The sequence below is a fragment of the Copadichromis virginalis genome, linkage group LG1 (assembly GCF_057382275.1).
Source record: "Copadichromis virginalis isolate Kocher_CV1m ecotype Utaka linkage group LG1, C_Virginalis_male_GT1.1, whole genome shotgun sequence".
Lineage (NCBI taxonomy): Eukaryota > Metazoa > Chordata > Actinopteri > Cichliformes > Cichlidae > Copadichromis > Copadichromis virginalis.
In genome coordinates this window covers 21257347-21273514 of record NC_140618.1, presented here as the reverse complement: position 1 = coordinate 21273514, position 16168 = coordinate 21257347, and the positions used below count along the sequence as shown (strand labels likewise).

At 38.7% G+C, this 16168-nt stretch overlaps 3 protein-coding genes across 4 annotated transcripts in view; 1 reads left to right on the top strand and 2 right to left on the bottom strand.

Moving 5' to 3' along the window:
• Nucleotides 1-3443: 3443 nt before the first annotated feature.
• Nucleotides 3444-10916, top strand: ampd3a (adenosine monophosphate deaminase 3a). Its single transcript, XM_085454271.1, has 14 exons — nt 3444-3717; nt 4239-4413; nt 4842-5007; nt 5107-5326; nt 5430-5559; nt 6048-6242; nt 6380-6511; nt 6604-6767; nt 6847-6973; nt 7492-7655; nt 8381-8501; nt 8703-8876; nt 9037-9147; nt 9269-10916. The coding sequence occupies exons 1-14, from the start codon at nt 3497-3499 to the stop codon at nt 9443-9445; spliced, it is 2277 nt and encodes a 758-aa protein (XP_085310397.1). The 5' UTR covers nt 3444-3496; the 3' UTR covers nt 9446-10916.
• On the bottom strand, nt 9904-11749 carry lyve1a (lymphatic vessel endothelial hyaluronic receptor 1a). Its single transcript, XM_085454281.1, has 6 exons — nt 11585-11749; nt 11303-11486; nt 11078-11217; nt 10481-10660; nt 10302-10374; nt 9904-10201 (listed from the first exon to the last, which is right to left on the bottom strand). The coding sequence occupies exons 1-6, from the start codon at nt 11670-11672 to the stop codon at nt 10057-10059; spliced, it is 810 nt and encodes a 269-aa protein (XP_085310407.1). The 5' UTR covers nt 11673-11749; the 3' UTR covers nt 9904-10056.
• Nucleotides 11750-13423: 1674 nt separating this feature from the next.
• Nucleotides 13424-16168, bottom strand: part of irag1 (inositol 1,4,5-triphosphate receptor associated 1) — a 36554-nt gene continuing 33809 nt past the window's right edge. For both annotated transcript variants that reach the window (XM_085454263.1, XM_085454255.1), the window contains 3 exons: nt 16041-16151; nt 15787-15915; nt 13424-14370 (listed from right to left, as the gene is read on the bottom strand). In XM_085454263.1, the coding sequence (XP_085310389.1) occupies nt 14208-14370; nt 15787-15915; nt 16041-16151 (403 nt within the window). In that variant the 3' untranslated portion in view covers nt 13424-14207. The remainder of the gene's footprint in view (nt 14371-15786; nt 15916-16040; nt 16152-16168) is intronic.

The window sequence follows — 16168 nt, the reverse complement described above, 5'->3', positions numbered from 1 at the left end:
GAGTCGAAAAAGAAAAGAAAAGAAAAGTGATTCTTGACTTATTGACCCATAATCTGGCAAACATATCTCTCGTGAATGATAACAAGTCATTCTGAGAACATTTTTGTCACAGGGTAGGCGCTGCAATCAATGTTTAACAAAGAAATATATTTTTATTTATTTATCCAGATTAAGTCTCATTGGGAATAAAAATATATTTTTCAAGAGAGATCTGCAGAAGATGTCACCAGAAGTCGCAATAAATAAATAACTAAATAAATCTGAATATAATGTAAAACGCAGAGTTGGTAGAATAACGTTCTAAATCATGGCGACTAAATTCTATTCATCAACATAAAAAAGTCTATGGGGGCAAAACGCATTCAAACATCGCCAGTCATTTTTTGGCAGACATGTTATAATGCAAATGATAGAATTACAGAATTGGCCCGCACGGATGCTTTTTTAACCCGTGTTCTTTTATCTGAAATGACAGCAGCGTCAAACGCGTCAAATGACAAACAGACATGAGAGCAGACTAGGAACAAACATGAAGGACATTCACGCATTTTTGCATCTGAGTGTGTAAATCCCACTGAAGTGAAAGCTACTGAGCCCAAAACAACGCAAGAAACAAACAAAAAACTTAAGCAGTGCTGTTAGTAAAATGCGGCTCAACAGATTTAATCTATAGAACACATTTATCCAGTAAATAATCTGTCGCAGATAGAGCATACAGACAGACGATTTTAAACCGAAACTATGGACCAGTCTGTGTGTTCAGCATGAGCTCCCGCGGTGACCTAGAGAGCCCCCTTTACTCCGAGTTCAAGCTCGACTTACCTCGTTAACCCATCGACCTTTCCGGTAAATCCTGGCACAGATTTTCCTCAAAAGCCACCTCGCAGACCCGCCCCCTCTTTTGTCAGTCATGCGGTGCAGATGGTAGGTGAGCGGTCAGGTAAGCAGAGTGCAGAATCGGTCAGATTTAATTTGATCTCCTATCAGAATGTAATGTCGTGTAAGGCGATGGACATGCAGACGCTATTAAAAAGGATGTAGGCCAGCTTGAGGCCGGCCTGAGGTCAGGTTTAGGTTGAACTTTGGTGCTAACGTTGTTGTTGGTGTTGTTTGAAGGCAGCATTCATGGCTGTTTCAGCAGCTGCTGTCTATAAAAACATTCGTCTTTATGTATATTTTATTTCATGTTCATTTAACTTGATTCATTTTAATATAATTATTACAAAGACTACATCGTAGGTCATTCCTCTATTTAACTCTGATATATGGGCGAGGGCAGTTTAGCACACTGAACATTAGGCTGTATTGCAAGCACAGGCCAGGTCCTGCTGTAATTTGTGCAAAGTCTGCCAAATAATGCATATACTTAGTCTTGTCTTTCACACTTATCAGTTTTTTGTTTATTCCTTTCTATACACAAATATGTTGCCTTTAGTAGTTTTTGCTTACAGGTAGCCCTGAAAAAAGAAATCACTCAGAAATGAGGAATCCCAGTTTAATCCTCACTGCCCTTCGTTGTGAAGCACTGAACTACAGTTTTTTTATGAAACAAAAGCATGGGTTTCATCTAAATTATTTAGGTGTGTGTGGCAAGAGAGGAAGTTTAATGATTCATGAACCCATCAGCCAAGTGGCTTTGAGTCTTTCTTTCCAAAGTGTTGTTGTAGAGCCATAAAGGCCCACGGTGATGGTGATGCATTCAGGATACTGTGTGTCCTGATTGATGAGCTTCCTGGAAACACCCTGGCAGAACAGAAGCCGCCTCAGATTACAATGTACCACGCAGTCTTTCTCTGTTGTTGTTTCACCACTACAATGATAATCAAGACACTGTCTGTTAGGTCACGTTTTTGGTTTGATATACTGTAAACAGATTGCGTGTATATACTGTAGTTAAAATAAGGGATTTTTTTTTTCAGTTGTAGTGTTGATGAGAGCTAAAAGAGAATCACTGCTATTCAAAAGAGGAGACAAAAAAGAGGAGTTTATTTTAACAGAAGACTTGCATTCCTTTCATATCTGGTTAATGTTGTTGAACTAACTTAACTAATGGAAGTTATTCAAAATTCTTTCAACATATGTCTGGTGGGGATTTAATGAATTTTATGCAGGTCTGTTCATTATTTATATCAAAGTATAGTACACACAATAGTGTAGTTTATTTTTATGTAACTTGTAACTTTACAAGTCTTCAGGTCGACCCACTCTGATTTGCCTAGAGGTGTGTGTGTGTGTGTGTGTACTAAAGTCCCATTTTTGAGTGCACACTAATTAAAAAAAGAAAAACTTCACATTGCAAAAAATAACTGGTGTTAATTTCTGTAAATAGCTTATGTGAGTTCTTAATATAAACAATTGTATTTCTCAAAAATACAAGACAAAGAATGCTCTTTAATTTGAAATTCTTGGTTACAAAAGTGAAGAAAATGTCATTTTCATTCAACTTTGAGAGGAAGTTGTACCATAAAGTCTCAGTACGTTATCTAATCTGAATTGAACAACGTTCATGAGTTTCCAGATGTTATTCTAAATATAACTGAGAAAGTGTTTTTACATATATGCATATTTTTCAATTTTAAGACCCACTTTGTAGGGATGTACGTTATCCTGGAGGAGTGTGATAATTCAGCCCAAGTTTAAAATATACTAAGAGGCATTAAAAGCACAACAATGCAGCATTTTCATACAACATTTATTCATAAAATGACTTGTAATAATTCATAAATAAATAAATACATGCATATCTAGAAAAGTACTTGATGAATGAAGAAGCTATAATTGCACCGCAATCACTATTGAGCAGAAAATATCGTGAAAATTCGATGACTTAATATTAATGTTACTGCAGTTAATAATGATATTAAATATTACTGCATTGCGCTGACTGCATTCCTTTATATAAGAGGTGTTAAAAACATCATGCATGACATGAACTTTAGCTTTTAACATTTTAACAAACAGTTCACTCAGAACTCTCTAGGCGGTGATGCTGTGCAATAGTTGGATAATGAAACAGAATAGAATAGAAATATCCTTTATTGTCCCTTACTGGGGAAATTTGGGTGTTCCAGCATCAAAGTGACAGGCAGATGGAGCACGCAGATTCAAAAAACAATTTGCAGCATAATGAAAAAAATACAGTACAGTTAGTAAGTTATTAAAAATTAAAAAAATTATTAAAAACAGAAAAAGAAAAAACTGTGCAAATAAGAGCAGGGATATTAACGGCTATAATGTAACTATAATATAAACAACTTATTGCGTTTGTTGGACGCAGTGATAGTTATAAAGTCTACCTGCTGCGGCGAGAGAGGACCTGCGATGATGAATGCCCTGTCCCCAAACACGTGCACAGGTAGATTTCCCTGTTTACAAAACACCACACAGTAGTCAGAGCATTTAACGTCCTGACAAGTACTGCAGACCTCCTTTGCACTCTACAGTCAGAGACTTCAGACGCCGGCCATTTTACTGATGCTTCTGGTCTCTTGCAGACATGCCTCGTCAATTTCTAAAGGTGAATCTGAGTGAGGTGGAGGAGGAGACGCAGTTGCTTGCAGAGAAAGTATATGCATCGGCATTAAAAGAAGAAGAAACCAAAAATGCCTTGTCGATGTTCACGATGCCTGAGGACTGCCCAATTGGCCTCCAGCAAGCCAAAGACCATGAACTGCTTAAGGAGCTGGCAGAGCAGCAGTCAGAGGAGACTCTTAAGAGGTAAGTCCTGCTTGGACTCTGAACCGCAGATCAGTCTGTTCATGCAAGCAAAATTATCCTAGTATAAAAAACAAAACAAAAATCCCTTTATAAGACGTATATTTTCAGTTTTGCTTATTATTTATGTGGTGTTAGATATACATGAGCCAAGACTTAAAGTTTTCAGTCTGCTCCTTTTGATTTTTCTTTTGTGGTCTTGATTCTGTATGATGTAATATAGTCTCCTTAGGCACACAGCTCTGACTGTTAGCACTGAAGCCACACCCACCTGTTATTTAAATCTTTTCGTTTCCATAAAAATGGAAGGTGGGGGTAAAGGGGGATGAACTAAAACAGATTGTGCAAAGTTCAAACTGTAAATAATGCAAAGCGGCTCTGTAGAGTCTAATGATATAAATGTGAAGTTAAAACTGAGCATAATAGGCCCCTTTTAATGAGTCATCTTACCATGATTTTAGGTAAAGACTCGTTCATTTAAGTGAGCTTTGCACCAAATGCTAATCAAGTTGCTGACTTTTCAGGAGGAACAGCCTGAGGATGATTCGTTCCAAGTCACTTTGCCTACAAGTCCCAGCCAATGCAGATTGGGCACGCCTAGTGACACCATTCATGTCCCCCAGTTCCACCAGCTCATCTGTGCAGGAAAACTGCCCTGATTATCAGAGGGTTACTATTAGTGGAGATTACTGTGCTGGTGTAAGTACTCTCGTTGAAAGTGCCAACTGGTGTAGTTACATACATATACATCCCATATGTAATATTTTGAATTTGAATATTAAATGGTAAAAAAAAAAAACTCAGACAAATGTGAAATGACAATATCTTCAAATTGAATGTAGCATGATTTAAGTGTGCAGTATCCAAAAAATCGAATTATTGGAAGTAGAGACAACTGCATGTCTTCCTGCCACCCTCCTGAAGGAATTAATTCAAAATCTTAAAAGTGCAAAACTGTCTACATTTTGAAGTATAAAAGATGAATTTAGATGCCAGTCAAAGCATTGTTGCTTCAAAATCTAGCAGCCAGTCACTGCACAGTGTCCCTCCATGATCCAGTGTAGCCTTCACTATTACTACTATTGGATTAGACTTGAATTTATGTTTAATGCTCATCCTCCTCTCAGATCACACTGGACGACTATGATCAGGCCGCCAAAAATCTGTTTAAAGCTCTGCTTCTTCGAGAGAAATACTCAAAGCTAGCCTATCACAGATTCTGCAGAACGACGAGCAAGTTCCTACGAAGTGCTCAGAACACGACCTGGAGCGAAGAAGATGAGGTCCTTCCAGGTATGATGTACGAAGCTGAGCTGTATGTATAACAAAATTTAAAAACATGCTTTGTTCTAATTTATATGAAAGTAATGGAAAAACCTTTGCGACCACCAGACATGTGCCCATGTTCAGAAGCTGGGGAGGATCCCTACTGCATGGACAACATCCCCAAGGATCTAAATTATAAACTGAAGATGAAGGATGGGATAGTTTATGTGTATGATAATGAAGAGGCTTTCAAACAAAACCAGCCTCATGACCTTCCTTACCCAGACTTGGAGACCTTTGCTGTAGAGCTGAGTCATGTGCTTGCCATGACTGCAGATGGACCCACGTAAGTTTCCAAAACAATTATGCAGACATGCTGGTTGAAAAACCGGTTATCATCCATTCTGCACTTTTTAGAGAATGAACTGAGTGTCACTTTCAATTTTCAGGAAAACCTACTGTCATAGGAGACTAAATTTCTTGAGTTCAAAATTCAACCTCCATGAGATGCTCAATGAGATGGCTGAGCTCAAGGAATTAAAACGTGTGCCTCACAGAGATTTCTACAATGTTAGAAAGGTTAGTATTCCATCTCTGGGAAGTGAGGCAACCATTACATCTGACTGAACTTTAAAGTGAGTGTAGATACTAAAGCATGCTCTGCAAACTACCCAGATTAACCTGCAGCTGTTATCATTTAATTGCTTGGCAAAAAGCACTTTGAAGAACTTCTGAATGTGACAGCAATGTCGTTTGTAGAGGAGGCAGAGCCTGAAGCCTCAGGGGAAGCTTCACCAATTACACCATCCAAAGTAAGAGCTGGTTCTGCATCTTTGGCACAAAGTGAAGCACATTTTCAGTGCTGCTGCTCCTTTTGTCACAACAGAGCATCACCTCCACTCTGAGATCCATCTGGAAAGGAAAAGCTAGTTGAGGTGGTTCAGACATCTGTTTTAGTTGCCTCTTGGATTGCTGGGCCTGAATACCTTCTGAGCATGCCCAACTGGGAGGGGTTAAATATAGGATATTAGTGCGTGCAGACTGAACATACGGTTTCTTTCTTGCAGGTGGACACGCACATTCATGCAGCTGCATGCATGTCTCAGAAACATCTGCTCACCTTCATCCAGAAGACGTATCAGACTGATGCAGAACGTGTAGTTTTAGAAAAGGGTGGACAAAGAATGACACTCAAAGAGGTTTTCCAGCACCTCAACAAGGACCCCTATGACCTTACTGTGGACTCTCTCGACGTACATGCTGTGAGAAATATTGTCTATTCTTTTGAATTCAAATATTCCATTAAGACAATATATTTAAGAATTTCAGATTTTGTCTTTCTGCTGCTTGCATCATTCTGGGATTCTGAATCACACTTTATGATTTATTACATTTACAGGGGAGACAAACCTTCCACCGCTTTGATAAGTTCAATGCGAAGTATAACCCAGTGGGAGCCAGTGAGCTTCGCGAAATCTTCCTGAAAACTGACAATGTTGTTAATGGAGAGTATTTTGCTTGCATCATAAAGGTACTATCATCATTTGTAGCATTTCATCAATTTCAAGACGGAGTGATGCAGAGAAAACTTGATGCACTCTTCCTCTCACCATTTTTTTATAGGAAGTGGCCCATGGCCTGGAGGAGAGCAAGTATCAGCATGTAGAGCCACGCCTGTCCATCTACGGAAGGTCTCCTGACGAGTGGTACAGTCTGTCCAAGTGGTTTATTGACCACAAATTATACTCTCCAAACATAAGGTGGATGATTCAAGTGCCCAGAATATAGTAAGTGCTTCATGCTGAAAATGCAGGCTTTTAATGTAAATGCATTTTGTGAAATCTAAAATTTACTTTTATGTTGCAGTGATATTTTCAAGCTAAAGAAGCTGATACCCAATTTTGCCAAGATGCTGGAGAACATATTCCTTCCTTTGTTTGAGGCCACAGTCAACCCACAGAAACACAAAGAACTTCACATTTTCCTCAAATATGTAAGATTTGTTGTACCAAAACAGATCTCAGCAAATATTATGAGGATCAGTTTTGCACAAAAAGATGTACTTCATGTCTTCAAAAGATGCATTTATGTGCAGTATAATAATAGTTGAGTGATATAGCAGACTATACTGTAGTGGTAAGCAGATGCACCCATTAGGGCAATGAAAATATAATGACGCATCAATATGAAAACATGTCTTTATAATATAAACTGGCTTCATAAAATGTAAAATTGTTCAGAAATACACTGTATGGGCAAAGGTATTGTGTTCCACTACTTAATATTGAAGTACAGGTGTTTTTAGTCCCATTGCCACAGGTGTATAAGCTCCTGTGGGTGTAACCTGCTGGTGGCCCAGTACGTCTGTCCATATATTGCACAATATAAAAATAACTGACTGTTGATTGGTAACATTTGTGGAAACAAATGACTAATAACCATTTAATATTAATACCTGCCGGGCTTCATTAAAAAAATCCCAGCAGAAAATGACTGTTTTTGTGGATGCAGGTGTCTGGCTTTGACAGCGTGGACGATGAGTCCAAACACAGCGATCACATGTTCTCCTTCAGGAGCCCAAAACCAGAACAGTGGACTTCAGTTGAAAATCCTCCATACAGCTACTACATCTTCCACATGTACGCAAACATCATAGTCCTCAACAACCTCAGAAAGTAAGTATCATTCCCCAGGTACGGTGAAGTATCAGAAGCAGGCAGATTGAATTTACTTGATGTCTGCTAAATGGGTGACTCAATATAAGTATATGAAACCCAAGGTAATTCAGAGTTCTGCACAGAAAGGGAGAAAAATGCAAAGACAGTTAAAACATGTCAACTATATGTGTATATCATGATATAAAGCTGTATTACTCTACCCTGTAATGATTAATCTTTAGATGGGGAAACACAGACAAGAAATTAGGGTTAAGATGAAGTTGCAGACATGCTTTAAGCCCCAATTTAAATGTTTTATCTCAGATGTACAGAAAGGTTGTACCAGCAGTGAAGACCATAAAAAATAAAAGCTGATTCATTTTTTAATATTCTAATTTTGGAAACGCACAGACAGCTTAAGAGGTATCTGCCCTGCCGAATAACTGACAACTCCTTTGTGTGACAATAAGAATACTTTTTTCTTTCGTAAACACATAGATGAAGGAAGACTTGACATGGATGTAGGACATGTTAGACCCTGACCTAGCAGTGTGTGTCCAGCCCTCAAAAGACAGTTTATTCTGTCACTTTGTATAACTGTCAGTGGAAGAGTGACTAATAAATTACAGGAAAGCCAGTTCTGAACTACTTGATGCTTAAAGCTGATCGGCACTCGGTGTGATGAAGATGATTAAATGCTGTTATGTGATGTTGCTTATTATACTCTTCTGCGTCTTGTATAGAGAGTGTGGACTGAACACCTTCCAGTTCCGTCCCCACTGTGGAGAAGCTGGATCACTCACTCATCTGGTCTCTGCCTTTCTCACTGCTGACAACATCTCACATGGACTCAACCTGAGGAAGGTACTCACGACTGTCCCGAGTTATAAACCAGTAAACCACAAAGCATTGCTTATAAACTGCAGAATATCCCAAAGGTCACCGCTATAGTACGGACTCCAACTCACTCAGCATTAAGATAAAACACACAATGACAGTGTGTACATTTGTGTGTTTTCCCATCTTTCACGTTCACGAGCAGCACCTCTGTCAAACTTCCTACAGAGCCCAGTGCTGCAGTACCTGTACTACCTAGCCCAGGTACCAATTGCAATGTCTCCACTCAGCAACAATGGCCTGTTCCTGGAATACTCCAAAAGCCCGCTAAAAGACTTCCTGCACAAAGGTCTGTGTGTGTCCCTGTCCACAGATGATCCCATGCTGTTCCACTACACCAAGGTAAAAAAATAAATAAATAAAAAATCTACAGGAAACTGTGTTTTCAGGTCATCATTCAGTGATCCAAAACCATTGTTTGCCTAACTAATACAGTATTTGTTATTTTGATTCATTTCTGTAGTCTGAATAAAGCTTATCTGCTATTTGTGTATCCTCTGAGGAACCACTGATGGAGGAGTACGCCATAGCAGCTCAGCTGTGGAAGTTCAGCACCTGTGATGTGTGTGAAATAGCCAGGAACAGTGTGCTGCAGAGTGGGTTTTCTCACCAGGTGTGGTCACATCCTTCATTTGAAAAAAGACAACATAAATTCTGTCTTAGCAGGCATTGGTCAACTCACACAAGATCTAATCATCCTTTCTTCCACCTACTGTTGTGATTACTTTTGCAAGGATAAGATGCACTTCCTGGGAGAGAACTATCTGAAAGATGGACCCGAAGGAAACGATATCCGTAAGACCAACGTCGCCCAGGTCCGGATGGCCTACAGACACGAAACGCTGTGCAATGAACTCAGCTTCATTGTTGATGCAGTGAAGGCTGAATCTATGAATTCCCACAGCGAGTAAAGAGGACCTCACATTTGACAGAATCGAAGCATGTTGCACTCTAAGATATCTACATTTACCTTTATTTATTTATTTTGTAAAAAGTGCCTCTGGCTGGCTGTGATGGAATAAAAACTTCAATAAAACTAAAACTAAAAGAGCAATACTTAACTAATTGCAAATTAATAGCAGATGGGTTTTCTAAAATTGAATTGTAAGGGACGATGCTCAAGTATTCAAAGGCAAAGCTGTGGAAGCCCACAAGATCTCATAGAAACTTTTCACAGCCCATATCAGACATTAGAGTTACCAATGAGAGAACAAACAAACAGTTTGCTTAAAACAAGCTTCAGTGACTTTTAAAAAAGCTTGAGAGATACTGAAGAGTAAAAACTAGAATAATGTGGATTTAAGAAGTGGGTAAACCTGCAGAAAAGCTGTTATTATGAGTTTTTGTTGTGTAGAACACCAAACCCGTATGAGTATTTAAAATCATTTTATTACAAACACTGCCCTCCAGTGGCTAAAATGCACCATTTAACAGAATACAAAAAGAAATCACGTTACAGCCATTCTGTCTCTTAATTTAACACAAATCGAGGATCACAAACAGTTTCTCATCAGAATAACGTTTACTGTGCGTCGTCGCCCACTTCTATCCTCTCATCTTCCTCAGCAGCTTTCTTGGTTTCTGTAGGGGTCTTCACACAGATCCACTCTTCTGTCTGGATGTACTCTTTCTGCTCTTTCACGTCTGACTTCTGAGAGCAACGTCTTCTGTTTTTTATTAACAGATGGACAGGAAAAAGATGTAATAATATGCAACAAGAGAAACTTTATTGTGTTTTATGTATTATTAAAAAAAAAAAGCTCTTACAATTTGAGGTATGTCAGGATGATTGTTATAAGCAGAAGAAGCGCACAGGAGCAGAAGATGAGCACAGCTTTTCCTAAAATATGAAACATGCACACTGTTGATAACGAGGCCTTTGCCTGTCTATTAGTCTTGTGCTGTGTTAACTGACTGTGACAGAGTTCAGATTACGAGTCCCATACCTGCAGTAAAGCTTTGTGAGCTGCTGGCAAAGCGGGCTGGTTCTATCTCACTGTCGAGCGTTTCAGGAGTCGAGGAGGAAGATGTGGATGGTGGTGTTGTGGTGTGGTGTGTGTGACCCACGCCATGTGTGCTCTTCAAAGGACTGTCAGTTACTTCATCCATTCGTTGTATCGCTGCATCTGTGCAAAGATTAGACGATTTTCAAACAATTCTGATTATTTTTTCTTTTCTTTTGTACTTCCTCCTGTTTGAAATGATGATTATGTTTTGGAAAGTGCTAGGAGTGTATTGTATGTATTTGAAAAACCTTCGATAAAAATGCTCTCCAATGTTTTTTTTTGTTTTTTTTCCCCATCCTAGTTATGTGGAATATACTAAAATGCTGCTGAATACAAATTAAAATCCAATGCGAATACAATAAAGAATCAAAGTTTGTGTTAAGAGTATTCATTAATACTAATGTATTCTTATTTACATAGACTATACAGCAGACCTGTTTTATTCTTTGAATAACAAAGCTGTGAACAGCATGCACAATCACTTTTTAAATATCTTTTGTCTCTTCATAAGTAAAATGCAGGTGCAAAGTTACTCACCTGTCTCGTTGAAGCAAAACACATCAAACTTTTGTTTTACGCTGGCTCGCCAGGGCACCAAGCCGCTCTTATTCCTGCCACAGCTGGGAATTGGGTGGATGCGGGGAATGACTGCGAAGTGTTCATCAATCCATCCAAACCTGAACAAAATATTACATTAGGTGCTTCTCGTTATATTACTCAGAGGTGATACTGAGGTGATTTTTTCTCTCACTTTGGTCTCACCTGCATGTTTCTAAACCTCTAGAAAGAGCTTTCTGTACTTGTGCTTTTGAAGCAATGTTCAGTCCAAAGGACCAGCAGAGCCTGCGAGCTTCACTGGCATTGAAAGCATACTCAGGCTGGTTGAGCTCATTTAAAGATGTGACCAGCATTACTCCTGCAATACTTTGATTGAATCCTGGGGAAACTGGAAAAAGCATATTTATATTTACTATATATGGTAGTACAATAATCTATATATATATATATATTTGTACATATTAGAAAATATGTGAAATAACTTACCTCTGAGGTTCCTTATGTCAGTCATTTGAACAGACAAGGCTGAAGTAACGAGCAGCGCTGCTGGGAGGCAAAGCCAGATGATGTTCATGACTGGTCAGAGTAAAGACAGATGAATGCTGGGTATCACTGCTGCTGCAAGGTTTATGTGTCTCTGAGCCAAAAGGCACGGTTAAATAGAGGTGATCATGCTCACTGGGATGTGTGGACTCTGTCACTGCCAGAGAATAACGGAAAAGGAAGAAGGAAGTAGTGCACATGGGTCAGATCAAGAGCCATCCTATGTTCTGGGAGCAGGGCTCAGGAGACGATAAGTAATACATCAAAAACACTAATCTGCAGAAATTCAGTAGAAGGGGAAAAGCAGTGCACACGTGTTCCCATTCAGCATTTTTAATGTGAAATGTTGTTAAACTTCAATAAATAAGTTATGTTTTCAGGTTCAACTGCAACCAGTATTTTTACAGGCACAAATATATATATATATATATGTATATATATATATATATATATATATATATATATATATATAATATAAACACTCACATTTACTTATTAGAATTCTCTTTTGAATCTTATTACATCGAAAAAGAAAGTTTATTAAAATAGTTTGCTTACTCTCTTTGCACTGAATAGAATTGCGTACAGTTTTGTTGTACTTTTTGTGTGATGAAAATAAAGAGTCTGTATATAGTAATTCTATTCTATTCCATGATTCTGTACAAACAATATATTAAAAGGATAAAGTGAAAGCACAAAAGGTGGGATTTGCAGTAGAGTTGTGAAAGTTTCTGAAAACCATGATGTAATACACTCGAGAAGAGATTCTCTTCTGTCCTGATGATTTCCTCTCTCTGGGAAATTCTCCATCATGTGTGCGCTTATTATCTTTGGTCTCCTCAGATGAGCCTTTGGCACGCGGCCTCCTATTTCCACAAAAACATTTCTCCGCAAGCCCCGATGGCAGGAAATGATGCAGAGCCTGCTGACGAAGATGCAGCAGGGTTTTTGACAGATGTGAGGTGACACTGGATTAGAGCACGAATGCTCATCGTACATATCACCTCTCTAAGAGTGGGGTTTGCATGTCCTTAAAGTTGTTATAGAATTAAACTAAATTAGACTATGAGACTTTCAAATGGGAACACAATAGAATTTCCCAACAGGTCTTGGTGAGAGAATTTAGACATTTTTCCAGCAAAAGTATCCTGTGGCCTCTGTTTGCACAGTTGCATCTGAACAAAGCATGGTCTAGTTTTGCAGTGTGGATACACACCATCACACCACACACCTAACGCAGACCCTGTAACCATAACTATAGCCCCTTAACTTTATCGACTATTACATTCTAACCCCCAACCATAACTCTGACCCTAACTGCCCCCTTTTATAAAAATTTTGTGGACATTGGCAGGTTTTTTCCCCCTGCATTCCAAAACTATATCATAACAATGTGATTGGATACTTGCAATATTGACCCTGGACCAGCATTGAATATGATGATCCAGGAACAACACCAATATGGGGATATCAGATTATTCTGGAACAGAGTGGAGATATTTGGTCTTAATGCACAGCTCCATGTTTGGTGTTTGGTGAGAATCAAATACAGCAGACCTCAACTCAATGGAAATGCTGTGGTGCGACTTTAAAACATCTGTGCAGGAATAAATGCCCCCCAAACTCGATGAAATGGATCAACAAAGAAGAATGGGCCAAAATTCTGACACGTCAAGTTATTGCTGCTAAAGGTGGTTTTACAAGCTACTGAATCATTGGCAGTACTTAGTTTTCATAGCAACGAATATTTGTCGCTACTGAAATGACTAGAGGAAATATTTCAGGCACTTTTTATTTAAAGGAGAGGTGACAGACCATAAAATGAACAGAGAACGGACAGCACAGGCGGCACACATGTGCAAAGACAGAAAAGGAATCATGAAGTCTAAACAGTGCTCGTTTACAAGAAAAAAAAATCTCTCAGTGCTCTGAAGTAACAATCAAACATGGCACAAATGAGAACCATGAGCTGAGTATTGCACTTGAAGAACTGCTGTGGAATGTGCTTACATTTGAAACATTTTTTTTAATAGAAAAAACAACAGATAAAAACATTTTTCTTTAAATATGTATTAAAAGTCTCTCAGGGACTTCATTATCTATCAAACCTGAGAGATTCTATTGTGTAGATAAATATACAATGTTTCTACTGTGGCATTTAATGAAAAAGTGCCATATTCAGCATTCAAAGTACCAGAACCAGAATGTATAATTACAAGATCTAATTTAATTAAATATCTATTTCAGCACACAATATAATTGGTCCCTAAACAGAATCATCTTATCTTTTGCTGCAGCAAACATCCTTTCAACTTTTCATTTCAAGCAAGATTATAACTTATCTCTGCTGACCATGAAGAAGGCCTCATGAGCCATAAAGCCTCCCAAAATGTCTCTGACCCTTGAGTATCGGGGTCATTTGATTCAAGTGTGTCTGATGATATGGTAAACTGGCAGAGACGTGATGTATGAGGTCTCTGTTATTCTGTTTAGCGGGTTCTTTCGTTGCACTCTTACACCCAGTCCAAAGATCTCAATCAGTGTCTCACACAAAGTTCCTCTTCCCTTATGTGTCCTCGTGTCGGTTGTAATAGTCACTGAAGAATGAATAAATACTGAACACCACACACACAGCCACAAACAGCGTCAAAGTGAGCCATAGAAGCCGCCGACTCGTGGATACCTTGGGGCAGAACTCGCCTACAACAGCCAGGACTTCCTCCATCCTCCTGCAAAGATAATAAGTTCATATAGCAGGTGACAAAATATTGGGCAGGGGAAAGTGCTCATTATGGAGGAACTACAGAAGTTTCTTTAAATTACAGACATTATCTAAACTATAAAAAGACAGGGGAAAAGACCGTATATATTTGTTGAAATAATGGCTGTGGAGGCTAATTTTACTCTCACTTTTAATCCCACAAGATTAATTTAGCGATACGCATGTAAAAGTTATATGCAGCTGTGCAACCTTTGCAAGCTGTGCAAAGGTCTTGAGCTTTTTCCTGTAATTTTTTAAAGTGGTCTTGAGCAAAAGTTGCCAGACATTGGCTGCGTTTTCACTCATTTTCAGTCCAGTCCTTGTACCTGACTATTTTCTTTCTTTTTCTTGTTTTGACAAATGAATCATTCAAGCATAAAAAAGCCAACACATAGCAAATTAACAAAGACCTGACACACGACCTGAGTTGATCCATGTACCGTTTATGTTTGCTTTTATGCTCTATTTTCACATATGTTTGCAAATGCTTCCATAAATCACTGCACAAATCACTGAGTGTTTTGTGCTTGGACTTATTAATCTTTTCTGTTTTTTTATGTGTTATACTTTCAGCACTTTCTGGGTTGGTTTCCTTATTTTTATGCCTTTCTAGTTTTAGTTTAGTAATCTAGGTTCTGTTCATGGACATTGTTTGTACTCAGTTCCTTGTTTCAGTTATCCTGCATCTTACTGTTAAGTCTCTGTCTCTGTTAGGTGTTTTCCTGTTTTATCTTGGTGGTCTTTCATCTCTTGTTCTTTGTGTGTAATTCTACTTCCCTTGGTGCGTTATTTCTAATTAGTTCCAGCTGTATTTCCCAGCTGTTTCCACTTCCCTCATTACTTCTTGTAGTTATTGTCTCCATTTCCCCTTAACTTTCGTTGAGTTGTCCTTGGCAGGTGTCTTACCTAGTGCTGGTCTTTCCTTGTGCTTTCTATTGTTCCCTGAATGTTTGCTTTCCTCATCTTAATACGTCATCTTGGATACTTTCCAGACTTTTTAAACCTTGGTAGCTGTCAGCATTAAAAGCTCACCTTATGCTATTCTGTCTCAGCGTCTTGCATGTGGGTCTGTAATAAGGTCTACCATCCCCACAGCAACTCATGAGAGAAATGAGGTGTGGCTAAAGACTTTTGCAGAGTACTGTAGATATAAACTCACTCTTTGTGATTTTAAAAATGGGTTTGTGGTGTTGTTATAATTTTTTTTATGTATTTTCAATTAAATGTAACATTTTGTGTGTAATAAAGAGATTCATCTTCCACTGATCATGAATTATTTACAAAAAGAGCACAAATAATTTGTTGTGCTTATATCAATACTATCAGAGATGAGCATAAATACACAATTTATATTTCCTTTTCTAACATGACAGAGTGAGTTCACCTGCTGTTCTTAAGCCTCTCTCCGCTCTCTTCGTCCTTATTTTTTGTTTCCAGCAATTTGTCCGCAGCACTTTCGTCTTCACGTTTTTCTTCCTGAAGCGCCTTGCCTTGCTTCAGTCCATCTTGGTAGCTGCGTTTGAAATATTCACATTTACAAGTGAAATTGGGACACACAACTGAAATGATTTCTGATAAACAACTGTGTCATCACACTGTCCGCTTATCTACACTAAAAAGCAGAAGAGAGGGCCTCACCCTTTTTGATAGGCCTCCTCTTCGATATTTGCCTTGATCTCGGCTCGGAGCTCCTCCAGGTTTACTGAAGGCTTGGCTGGCTCATTTTCCTGCTCCGACACACTCTTTCCACTGCATTGTTTCAGATA